The sequence below is a fragment of the Bufo bufo genome, chromosome 2 (assembly GCF_905171765.1).
Source record: "Bufo bufo chromosome 2, aBufBuf1.1, whole genome shotgun sequence".
Classification (NCBI taxonomy): domain Eukaryota; kingdom Metazoa; phylum Chordata; class Amphibia; order Anura; family Bufonidae; genus Bufo; species Bufo bufo.
In genome coordinates, this window is record NC_053390.1 from 729,700,550 (window position 1) to 729,713,406 (window position 12,857).

Sequence of the window (12,857 nt, forward strand, 5' to 3'; positions counted from 1 at the left end):
ACGATGCCAGTTTTGCTAGAAAAGGGGGCGTGGTGATGGCGATGTGTGGGAGGGGCTATTATTTACACCAGATACTGGTGTAAATAATGACTGCAATCTATGGCAGCTCCCAGATGGAGTAGATTTAATGCCGTAGGCGGAAGGTCATTTATGACACCGGTCATGAAGAATCAGGGCCCATATCTTTTGTCAGTGGGGTAAGAATTGAATATGGAACATAAAATATCCATGTTACATACAAAGTAGGGATCGACCGATATTGATTTTTTAGGGCCGATACCGATAATTTGTGAACTTTCAGGCCGATAGCCGATAATTTATACCGATATTCTGGGAATTTTCATTTTTGAGGAAAAAAAAATTTCCTACACAAATCTGCTGAAAATTAATGTTTATTGTTAATGTGTATTTTTTTGTTTATTTTTAATGTGTATTTTTTCATAAATCTTTTTCATTTATACTTAATATTTTTGTGGTTTTTTTTTTTACTAACTTTTAGCCCCCTTAGGGACTAGAACCCTTGTCCTATTCACCCTGATAGATCTCTATCAGGGTGAATAGGAGCTCACACTGTCCCTGCTGCTCTGTGCTTTGTGCACACAGCAGCAGGGAGCTAAACATGGCAGCCAGGGCTTCAATAGCATCCTGGCTGCCATGGTAACCGATCGGAGCCCCAGGCTTACACTGCTGGGGCTCCGATCGGAGGAGCAGGGGAGAGGGGATCCTGTGGCCACTGCCACCAATGAGTAATACTGGGTGGGGGGGGGGGGGGGGGGGGGGGGGGGTGGGGGGCGCACTGCGCCACCAATGTTTTTACTATTGGCCGGGATTGGGGTGGGGGCGCACTGCGCCACCAATGATTAATACTGGGGGGGGGGGGGGGGGGGGGGGGGCGCACTGCGCCACCAATGAAGATAAGTCTCTCAATCATTCATATACAGGAGGCGGGAGCTGGCTGCAGAATCACATAGCCGGCTCCCGACCTCTATGAACTGTAGCTGCGATCCGCGGCACCTGAGGAGTTAACTACCGCGGACCGCAGCTGCCGTTCATAGAGGTCGGGAGCCGGCTATGTGATTCTGCAGCCAGCTCCCGCCTCCTGTATATGAATGAATGAAAGACTCCTCTTCATTGGTGGCGCAGCGGCCACAGCCCCTCCCCTCCTCTTGTCTTCTCTTTCGTCATTGGCGGCAGCGGCAGCAGTAGCACAGGGGGAGGAGACACTGCTTCCTTCTCCCCTGTGCTGCGGAGGGAACACAGAACGCGCTGAGAGCAGCGCAATCTGTGTTCCCAATACGTTATCGGTATATCGGCAAAATAGATGCAGATACCGATAACGTTCAAAATCCTCAATATTGGCCGATAATATCGGCCAAACCGATAATCGGTCGATCCCTAATACAAAGCACACAGACATGGTGTACGATTGACTGCCATTTAGACAGCGGAAGTGGTGACCTGTCCTTATGGATAGAGCAATGGTAAATGCTGGCACAGGTAATGCTAAATATGGGATAAGTAAGGCAAGAGAAATTACTACAATACTGAGACGCCAGGAGGAAATTATGTACAATTTAAATACGTCAGACGCAACGTAAAATGCAGAGGGAACAAGGGATAATGGGGGACAAAGCTTTCCAATATTTAACCCTCCAAGTACAGAAAGGGGATGCAGCAGGACAGCGCACACAGCTATTAGGCCACTTGGCACACAGATCACTCTACAGAGATTCTGACAGTGAAAAGGTAGATCAGCGTGCATACCCCGTATGGAACAAGTGGATAGTTCTCGGATCATTACACATCATTGTGTATAGCCTCTTCATTTTAGGACAGGAGAGCTACCGCTATATAGATCAATACTTCAGATGCCGCAAGCCCTGTTCTTACCCTTAGGGCCCTATTAGGATGAAAGATGCCCAATTATCGGCAGCACATCTCCCTGTGTAATCAGGGATGGGCTGCCAATAATCAACAGAACTGAATGAGGGAGGAACAACTGCGGTGGTGATCATTCCTCCACATGCGCTTTGAACCAGCATGTGTAAATGAGCACCGATGGATGTTCATCGTCTATAGGCGCTCATATTGCCCGGGCATCTGCCGGTATAATAGGGCTTACATGCCCAGCAGCAGACACTGTATCTGCTAGAGGCAACACACAATTTGTAAAGACTTTAAAGTTAAAAGCAGAATACACCAAGGTGAACCTTAAAAGAAGGCATGTCACCTCTCCTCCCTTGTCTGTTTCAGTACATACATGTATTCCCCCCAAAAACTCTGCACGGAAGTTTTAATTTTTAGAATTCTGTCTTGTGCTTTTCCTCTGTTATTCCTCATGAATATAAATTGGCAAATAGGTGTCGCCATTCCACTTGTAAAGGGAAGTGTCTCTACAGTCTGACAGTATCCAGTCAGTGCTGGAGGTACCAGACTGTGCAGGGGCATGACCTAACCAGTAACATCTAACAGCCAACTTATTCATAAGTTTTCATTTTAAGAGGAATAACAGAGGAACGGCACAATACAGAGTGATAAGAAAAGAATGTTCACTGTCCTGTGTAAAAGGCCCGCCAACCTGCAGACAATGTAAACGAATGGCTGTATGAATAATCAGACTATTTATGGAGCAGATCAGTTGGCCAATTATTTGCTCAGGGAAGGTACTTAAAGGGGTTGTACAACCCCCAGGGTCCTTTTGGGCAGACCCTCTAGCGTGGCCGGACCTGTAAAGGGAATCATACTTACCTGATCCCCGCCGCTGCCTTCTGGCTCCTTCACTCTCCCGCTGCAGATCTCCATGTACCTGTGCCAACATTCGGTTTGATATGGGTCATGTGGCCACTGCAGCCAATGACTGGTTGCAGCAGTGAATTATTCCCTATGTGTTACATGACCCTGTGACATGACACCACTGTGTGTGCCATTTATTGGCCACAGCAGCCATATGACCCACGTCAAACAGGATGTTGACACAAGTAGACAGATCTGCAGCGAGAATGGGCCAGAAGGCAGTAGCGGAGATCAGGTAATATGAATAAATATGATTTCCTCAGGTCTGGCCACGTTGGTGAAGAAGTGTTTTTTCCTATTGGCTCCCTGTGGTGAACAAACCCTATAAACGAATGCCAATTAACATACAATATGGTCAATGGGCACTCTTTACATGGCCAGATTTGTAACTGTTAAGTACCCCAAGAGATTGTCCACACGGTTTTCTGCAAGCTCTTAAATCAAACAACCACGTCAGGTTTTCTCCCATATGCTCTGGTTTAGAGCTCCTTTAGGTGGTCATCAATGAAGAGACTGAAATAGTAAGGCTGGGTTTCCACGTTCAGGTTTTCAGATACCATTTCTGAAGCCAAGGGAGAGGAAGTATAAAGTATAGATACCACCACACCTTTTTTTTGGGGACCCAGAGACTACACTGGAAAACCTGACCTTGTAAAGCCTGCCTAACGCTACCTAACCAAGGAACTGTACCATTATGTCGGATCCCGGGCAGAGTTAATGATTGTGAAAGCCTCAACAAGCTATTCCATAGGATACACAGCACAGAACCATTTTTCTCTTTGCATAAAACTGTAAAATCAGTACTCATAGTCTACCCGCTGATATATCTTTGTAGACAGTTGCAATGTTAGTGCTTAATGCATAATAAACTCTCAATATATTTGATATATTTATAAAAAAATCTTTTCAGCAGTTGTTCTTTGGCATTAACCACATTTGTTGTAAGCAAAAAAAAAATATGCCATTACCAGATGTTATTCCTTTACCAGTATTTACTTGAAAAGCCAAATAAGGATGCAGTGCATTTAGTTTCTGAAGGGTTAAGACTGTAGAAAGCTAAAATTAAATGATGGCCGATGTCGTGAGAGAGTGATTGCATGAGTAGAACATCTGATGGTCAACATCAATAAAGTGCTCTTCTTTGTAACCTCTGCCGTTTGTGCTAGATACGGACAGAGGACCCTGGGATCAGTTAGGAAAACCCCAAACTGTCCCATGAGGGCGGGTTACTCTGTAGTCACAGTGTGGATGACGTGTCCTTCGAGCAGTGAAGCTTTAGGGTTTTGTGGATCAGTAACAACCTTCTTTCCAGCTATCGTCTTTCAAGGCGCCATGTGTTTTTGGAGCTGGTAATGATCTGCAAAGAAGGAAAAAAAAGATATAACTGCATGTAATCAGTGGGGAATATATAAAATGGGGAAGGACAGAATGGATTTAAAATGCATCAAAATGCAAAGTAATCTGCAGGCAGCATGTTCTAGAGCAGGAAGAGCTGAGCAGATTGATATGTTTTGTGTTGAAAGATTCAATAAAACTTTTTATATGTTTGCATTGTTGCTCATTCGGGGCGGTCCTATCAGTGATTGACAGCCTTCCCTCTATGACTGTGTATACAGAGAGAGCTGTCAATCACCATTAGGACCGACTCCTGGACTTCAAAGCTCAGAATGAGCAGGATTTTAAATGATCGAAATACTGCTTATACTGAATCTTTTCCCGTAAATCTATATATCAATCTGTTCAGCTCTTCCTGCTCTATATCATGCTGCCTGTAGCTCAAACACCATGTTCAACGTGACAGGTTCCCCTTAATACATATACACAGCAACTACAGTCCTTACGAAGTTGTAAAGAGGGGCACGCTCAGGTGTAGTAGTGTGGTTTAGGCTTGTAAGCCAGCTCCAGCTGATTACAGTACATGCACAGAGTGTGGGGGAAGCTGAGGCCAGCATCGCTCTCTTCACTGTGCATGCGCCTGATGTCGCCGACTTGCAAACCAGAAGTACACCAATACTGATACCAGGACCACACACACATGATTATTCATGGGTAGTGTGCATTACCTGATAATTTTTTACTGAAAGTGATATTTTAGAGAATGCCACCTTTACAAATCTATTACCATTCTGTAAAATACTATGGTGGTGGTTAAGGAGCTTCATATACAAAACCTGATCCTTTGCAAAATATGTCCTTAAAAGTGTTAAGGGGTAGCTCTACTTTTAGGCTATGTCCACACGTGACTGGATTGCTGTCGTGGATTGTACAGTACCAAAGCAAAGCAAAGTGGAGGAGATTTTAAGAAACTTCATCTACATGCTGCATATAAAAAAAAAACTCAGCATGTGCAAATTTGAAATCTGCAGCATGTCAATAATTGGGTTTCACCACAGTGAAACCCAATCAGATGTGAAAGCCTTAGATTCAAAATCACAAACGAGAAAGAATTTAATTTAGCTATAAGATAGCATCCGTTTTTCTTCTCTGCAGAGTTCTTTTAACCCCTTAAGGACTCGGCCCTATTTCACCTTAAGGATCAGGCCATTTTTTGCAAATCTGACCAGTGTCACTTTAAGTGCTGATAACTTTAAAACGCTTTGACTTATCCAGGCCATTCTGAGATAGTTTTTTCGTCACATATTTTACTTCACGACACTGGTAAAATGAAGTTTAAAAAAAATCCTTTTTATTTATAAATAAATACCAAATTTACAAAAAAAAAATTTTTAAAAAAATTGCAAATTTCCAAGTTTCAATTTCTTTACTTCTATAATACATAGCAATACCTCCAAAAATAGTTAGTACTTTACATTCCCCATATGTCTACTTCATGTTTGGATCATTTTGGGAATGATATTTTATTTTTGGGGGATGTTACAAGGCTTAGAAGTTTAGAAGCAAATCTTGAAATTTTTCAGAAATTTTCAAAAACCCAATTTTTAGGGACCAGTTCAGGTCTGAAGTCACTTTGCGAGGCTTACATAATAGAAACCACCCAAAAATGACCCCATTATATAAACTACACCCCTCAAGGTATTCAAAACTGATTTTACAAACTTTGTTAACCCTTTAGGTGTTCCACAAGAATTAAATGGAAAATAGAGATACAAATTTAAAATTTCACTTTTTTGGCAGATTTTCCAATTTAATAATTTTTTTCCAGTTACAAAGCAAGGGTTAACAGCCAAACCAAACTCAATATTTATGGCCCTGATTCTGTAGTTTACAGAAACACCCTATATGTGGTCGTAAACTGCTGTACGGGCAAACGGCAGGGCGCAGAAGGAAAGGAATGCCATACGGTTTTTGGAAGGCAGATTTTGCTAGACAGTTTTTTTTTTGACACCATGTCCCATTTGAAGCCCCCCTGATGCACCCCTAGAGTAGAAACTCCAAAAAAAGTGGCCCCATTTTAGAAACTACGGGATAGGGTGGCAATATTGTTGGTACTAGTTTAGGGTACATATGATTTTTGGTTGCTCTATATTACACTTTTTGTAAGGCAAGATAACAAGAAATAGCTGTTTTGGCAGTTTTTATTTTTTGTTATTTACAACATTCAGGTTACATCATGTGATATTTTTATAGACCAGGTTGTCACGGATGCGGCGATACCTAATATGTATCCTTTTTTTTATTTATGTAAGTTTTACACAATGATTTCTTTTTTGAAGCAAAAAGAATCATGTTTTAGTGTTTCCGTTTTTGGGCGATTATCTTGGGTAGGGTATGATTTTTGCGGGATGAGATGATGGTTTTATTGGCACTATTTTGGGGTGCGTGTGACTTTTGATCGCTTGCTATTACAGTTTTTGTGATGTAAGGTGGAAGGAGCCCAGCACCGCCTATGTCCTCCGAATCTCCTCCTTTTCGACACCGTTAGATCGCCGTAATCTCGCGATGCGCGAGCTCGCGCATGCGCAGTTCCTTCTCTGAGGCTGATGCCAGCACAGGGAAGGAACACTATACCGGCACTGCGCATTACGGCAATCTAACTGTGTCGAAAGGAGGAAATTCGGAGGACATAGGCGGTGCTAGGCTCCTTCACAGGGGGGCGTGGCTGGGCACCAGGAAGGTTAGTACGGCCCCTTGGGCACCTTACAAGACTCATTTACATATCTCTAAAATCATTTTTTAAACAAAATAAAAGCACACAGTGCTATAGGACCGGTATATTGCGGACATGCTAGCGGCGATCTAGCCGTGCATGTCCGCAGCTTTATAACCGAAAACGAGGTGACAGAATCCCTTTAAGGAATTGGCAAACATGGCGTACCGGTACGTCCTAAGTCCTTAAGGGGTAAAAGGAATAGGTCACCCATATTACGGTCTATTATCTGCAGTAATACATGAGATAAGGAGTCCAGATCACCATTATTTTTTATTTTCCTACTGACCCCAGTTCCCCCGCTGTCAGCACTCAAAGCTACACTGAAGTACACGATGCAGACTGCTGTGCTGTTCTAACACAATGGAGAGGACTGATAAATGACAATCCAGCGCTTTGTCAAGCTAATACATAGGTGCACGAGGTCTAATATAATATGATATTTACATACAGTACATAATCTCAAAAGCATGATATTAATGAACAGTTACAGCACGATTGTGGACTGGAGGTTATAAACAGACAATGTCCGCTTATGATGGTTGCAAATCAATACAACAGCCAGAATGTGAAAAATTGTGTCCATAATGCGATAGTAAATACATACAACACATGACCGATAACAGAGACCTCTAGGAGACCTCCACTATGCAGACCGTCCCACTTGGAGACCTCCACTATGCAGACCGTCCCACTTGGAGACCTCCACTATGCAGACCGTCCCACTTGGAGACCTCCACTATGCAGACCGTCCCACTTGGAGACCTCCACTAAGCAGACCGTCCCACTTGGAGACCTCCACTATGCAGACCGTCCCACTTGGAGACCTCCACTATGCAGACCGTCCCACTTTGAGACCTCCACTATGCAGACCGTCCCACTTGGAGACCTCCACTATGCAGACCGTCCCACTTGGAGACCTCCACTATGCAGACCGTCCCACTTGGAGACCTCCACTATGCAGACCGTCTCACTTGGAGACCTCCACTAGTGCTGTCCATGCAGACTGTTTCACCTATGTCTACAGAATGCTCTGACACCAACTGACCTGATCTCTAATTATGTTTTCTATATACTCTCTTGACACATATACAGTCATGTAACTGCAATTACCTGCGGATTATCATATTACAATAGGTCACTCTGTACTTACCTCACACCTTGATATACAGGCTTTCTGATGATAATATTCATATTTGATACCCTTTATCTAGTCCTTAGCTACCTCCATACAATCCTATTAAATCACTCAAATACTTATCCCACTTCCTTCAATCATGTCTGTCACACTCTCATTCCAATTATGTGCAATTGCCAGTCAGATATTATCGGTCATGTGTATTTATTGTATGTATTTACTATCACATAATGGACACGATTTTTCACATTCTGGCTGTTGTATTGATTTGCAACCATCATAACCAGACATTGTTTGTTTATAACTTCCAATCTACAATAAAGCTGTAACTGTTCATTAATATCTTGCTTTTGAGATGCACTGTATGTACTCACATGAGACCTCATTTTTGGTATATTTTTACCCTTCTTTTCGTGCACCTATGCATTAGCTGGACAAAGGACTGGATCATGTTATGGCCCGAAACGTCGCTACTGTAATGCACCATCTTCGGCTGGAGTAATAAAGAAATGATTTGATTCCAATTGGAGTGCTGTCTGAAGTCGCTTGTCTTCATCTAAGTTAAAAGGTCCTCAGGTGGAGTAGGACCAGAACAGGACGAGCACCCTACAAAAGCCCCAAGTTGGATGAGTGCTGTGGCTAAAAGATTTATGGAAACAATGGAGAGGACCGAGTGCTGACGATGGAGAAACGGGAGGCAGTAGGAAAAAAAAAAAATAATAATTGTCATCTGGACTCCTTAGGCTACTTTCACACTCGCGTTTGGTGCGGATCCGTCATGTATCTGCACATACGGATCCGCACAGATAAAACAGTCTCCATCCGTTCAGAACGGATCAGTTTGTATTATCTTTAACATTGGCCAATACGATCCATCTTGAACACCATTGAAAGTCAACGAGGGGCAGATCCGTTTTGCATTTTGTCAATCAAAATGGATCTGTCCCCATTGACTTACATTGTGTGTCAGGCTGGATCAGTTTGCCTCCGCATAGTCAGACGGACACCAAAACGCTGCAAGCTGCTTTTTGGTGTCCACCTCCAGAGCGCAATGAGGCGGAACGGAGGCAAACTGATGCATTCTGAGCGGATATTTATCCATTCAGAATGCATTAGGGCAAAACTGATCCGTTTTGGACCGCTTGGGAGAGCCTTGAACCAAAACGCCAGTGTGAAAGTAGCCTTATCTGCAGCACTACTCATGTATTAGTGTAGATAGTCCAAAATTGGGGAGACAGATTCCAGTTAAGGAACCATCAAAGGAAATATACAAACACCAGAAATTAGCAGGATTACTACAGAATGTGTTATTTTCTACATAGTCCCTTGGGGGGAGGAAATCTTCAGACTGCTTTAGTTCCTTATATACCTACCTTCGTACAGGTTGTGCAATTTTGCTGCGAGGCACTGGTATACTACCACCTGATGGTGTGCTAGGTCTTGGCAAACCACTCTTCATTGGTGTGCTAGCCCGAGCAACTGGACTTGCAGAGCCAGACTGTTGGTTGGAAGGTGGGCCTGATGTAAAGTGGTTCTGAGCCGCGGCAACTGCTTCTTGAGTAAGCTGAGAGCCAGGGTTAGATAAAGCCTTCATCGGCTGCCGTAGTGCTAAAGGAGATGTAGCTGCAGGGGACCGGAACTTGCCAGGAGACGGTACTTAAGGGAGAAATGAGAAAGTTGCGGCAGTTAATAAATTGCTCAAAATCTTTGTCAGCATACTAGTAATGTACCGTCACTCCACTGGCATGATCTGCATGATAGGAGTTTACAGGCAGGGCATGGAGAGCAGACAAGCTAGTTTTGCTTCACAAGTTTGTCAGGGATATGAAGATAGAACGGCCTTCACTTCAACATACCCGATGCTTTGTTTCCCCATAAAGGGGTTTCCAGAATTTTACAATCCTCAGGATAGGCTATCAATGTGATCAGAAGGCTGGCACCCTGCCGATCAGCTGTTCAGAATTGAATGGGTGCAGCATTGCAATTACTAGTTCTGTCCACTACATAATGGGTGGCGCTGTGTAGTTCTGGCACTTGAGCTACCCCAACACAGCTGATCAGCAGGGGTGTGCAGTGTTGGCCCCCCGCTGATCATCAGATATTGATTCTTATCCTGAAATAGGTCATCAAAAGTCCTAGACAACCCCTTTAAAGAAGAACACTTTTTTAAGTGTCAGGCATCTTCACTTTACGTATTACAGTCGGGAGCTGCTGCTGACAGCTATCTAAAGTTTGACATGTTTAGAAATAGTCAATCAGGTTTATCCTAAACTCAAAGAGAACCACCTATCACGCTTTAACAGGTTACAATCTGTTGGAAACCTGACTACCCGAAGAGTGACGCGAGCAAAGCTAGGTCTCATGCACCCGGCCGCATCCGTATTACGATCCGCAAACAGCAGGTCTGATATATTTGGGCAATGGACGTGTCTGCACCGTATCATTCACTTGACATGTTCTATTTCATTTTTTATTTTTTGCAGCGAGGACGGATCACAGACACATTTAAGCTGAATGGGTCCGGATCCGTCTGCGGCAGCCACACAGATGCAAACTGCGGTCCCCAATACACAGAACGGCCAGGCAACGACCGTGTGCATGAGGCCATATTCTTCTAATCTGATGGAATTTATGACTGGGGCTCAGAATGGAGTCGCAAAAAATAAAAATAAAAAAAAGCCTTACAATTACTTACGTGGTATTCCCCAAAACATTTTCCATGTCACTATATTTAAAAAACACATTTTCATTTATTTTTTTTTAACAATAGGCTGACACTTCCTGTTCTATAAAGATCACTTTTCAGCACAGGCAGGATTCCGGTAAAATAAAAACACCTACATAGAGAATACACAAGATTCAACATTCGCAGGTGATGGCCTCAGCTCACCTCCTAACCCTCCCTGCTCAATGACCTCATGTCACAGAGCATTGCCACAGACAGAAAAATAGATATGAAATAGATATGAGAGAGACAGAGAGAGAGACAGAGAGAGAGACAGAGAGAGAGACAGAGAGAGACAGAGAGAGAGACAGAGACATATAGAATAAAAAATAAAATAAACTAGTTCGTATAAAACGATACAAGGGACTGGTAATTCAGGCACTGCAGAGGTTTGGTTTCTTCTTTAATCCATGCTGACCTGACGTCTAGAATAAGCAATATCACACCACAAAAATCAGTACGGTAACTTAATTAAAGGGGTTGTCCAAGATTCTTCAACAGTCCCTTTAATACTTCTATTTAACTAGTAGAAAATGACACTAAACATATCGAAGATAATTTGACTTTGGAAAGGGGATGTTTTCCTGAACACTATACAGTACCCGTGAAGCTAAGGTTTGATTACACTGAAAAAGTTGCAAGACATCGGCAGAATTATTACTTCCTCTATAAGTGGAAATGGTCCAGTTCTGCAGGCAGTTTCCAAATCCCCACTCCCTATCAAAATCGTCTTCAGACAACCCATGTCATAGCAGCCTGTATTGTGTTGGTCCAATACTGGCACAGGTAGTGGCATCTGCACTGACTATACAATGTTAAACAGTAGCTATCAAGACATCTGGGCTGATCTTCGGTACCGAGTATGCTGCAGGCCTCTCTCTAGGTGTGCCAATCCCTGGTTTAGCAACATCATTAACTCATCATATGGTTTATAGTGGGTTCAGGAGTAGAAAAAAAAAGTGAAATTAAAATGCTAAAAGATCTTTAACGTCAACATGGACTTGGTCACCACAACTGGTGAGGCTCAGGCACCACTGGTAAGGCTGGCGAAGCCCCAGTACAGAAAGGCAGAAAAGCCCCTGGGTGTGTACAGTATATGATTAGACATTTTGGCTATTCTGCACCTTGGACTAGTCCTTTAACTTCAGTCCCATCTATATTGTGTACTGAGTGGTGGTGGCTGAAATTACCTCCTTTAGGGGCTGCAACACCCTGTTTTGTTTTCTGGGATGTACGTGGCATACTTATCTGCCTTTTTGATGCTGTTGAAACACAATGAAATATTTAATTCATCTAGAAAACTTAGGTTGGGAGACTAAGGCTACTTTCACACTGCAGTTTCTGGGTCCGCCTGTGAGATCCGTTTCAGGGCTCTCACAAGCGGCCCCAAACGGATCAGTTCAGCCCCAATGCATTCTGAATGGATGCAGATCCGTTCAGAATGCATCAGTTTGGCTCCGTTCAGACTCCATTCCGCTCTGGAGGAGGACACCAAAACTCTGCTTGCAGCATTTTGATGTCCGTCTGATGAAACCGAGCCAAACGGATCCGTCCTGGCTTACAATGTAAGTCAATGGGGACGGATCCGTTTTTACTGACACAATAGGGTGCAATTGAAAACGGATCCTCCTCCCATTGACTTTCAATGCAAGTCAAAATGGACCCGTTTGCATTATTATGCATTTTTTGTTCATGGTAATGCAAACGGATCCGTTCTGAACGGATACAAGAGTTTGCATTATAGGTGCGGATCCGTCTGTGCAGATACCAGACGGATCCGCACCTAACTCAGGTGTGAAAGTAGCCTTAATTGTGATAAAGTTATAGAATGTGGGTTACTAAATGCAACAAAAAAGGGCAAATGGATAAACAGAAAAAGATAATTCATAAAGGTGGGTGAAGAAGCTGGAAAAACGGTGTGCACAAAAGCGTGGCGAGGATTAGGTGCCAAGGGTACAGCATACCTGTCATTTCAGGTACTTTTCAGAATATGCCGACATGTGTCTACTCGAGGAGTAGCAATATTTCTGGCTATTACAGTTTATGACTTGTATCTAAGGATATTACACAGCAGAGCAGTAAAGCTGTGAATC

At 43.3% G+C, this 12,857-nt stretch overlaps 1 protein-coding gene across 2 annotated transcripts in view; it reads right to left on the reverse strand.

The window, feature by feature from the left end:
- Positions 1-1,333: 1,333 nt before the first annotated feature.
- SLAIN2 (SLAIN motif family member 2) overlaps positions 1,334-12,857 on the reverse strand; it is a 62,411-nt gene continuing 50,887 nt past the window's right edge. Inside the window, exons 7-10 of one of the 2 annotated variants that reach the window (XM_040418896.1) lie at positions 11,955-12,026; positions 9,413-9,695; positions 2,727-4,150; positions 1,334-2,117 (exon numbers count right to left, since the gene is read on the reverse strand). In XM_040418896.1, coding sequence (XP_040274830.1) covers positions 4,084-4,150; positions 9,413-9,695; positions 11,955-12,026 — 422 coding nt within the window. In that variant the 3' untranslated portion in view covers positions 1,334-2,117; positions 2,727-4,083. The remainder of the gene's footprint in view (positions 2,118-2,726; positions 4,151-9,412; positions 9,696-11,954; positions 12,027-12,857) is intronic. The other variant, XM_040418897.1, reaches the window with a different exon arrangement.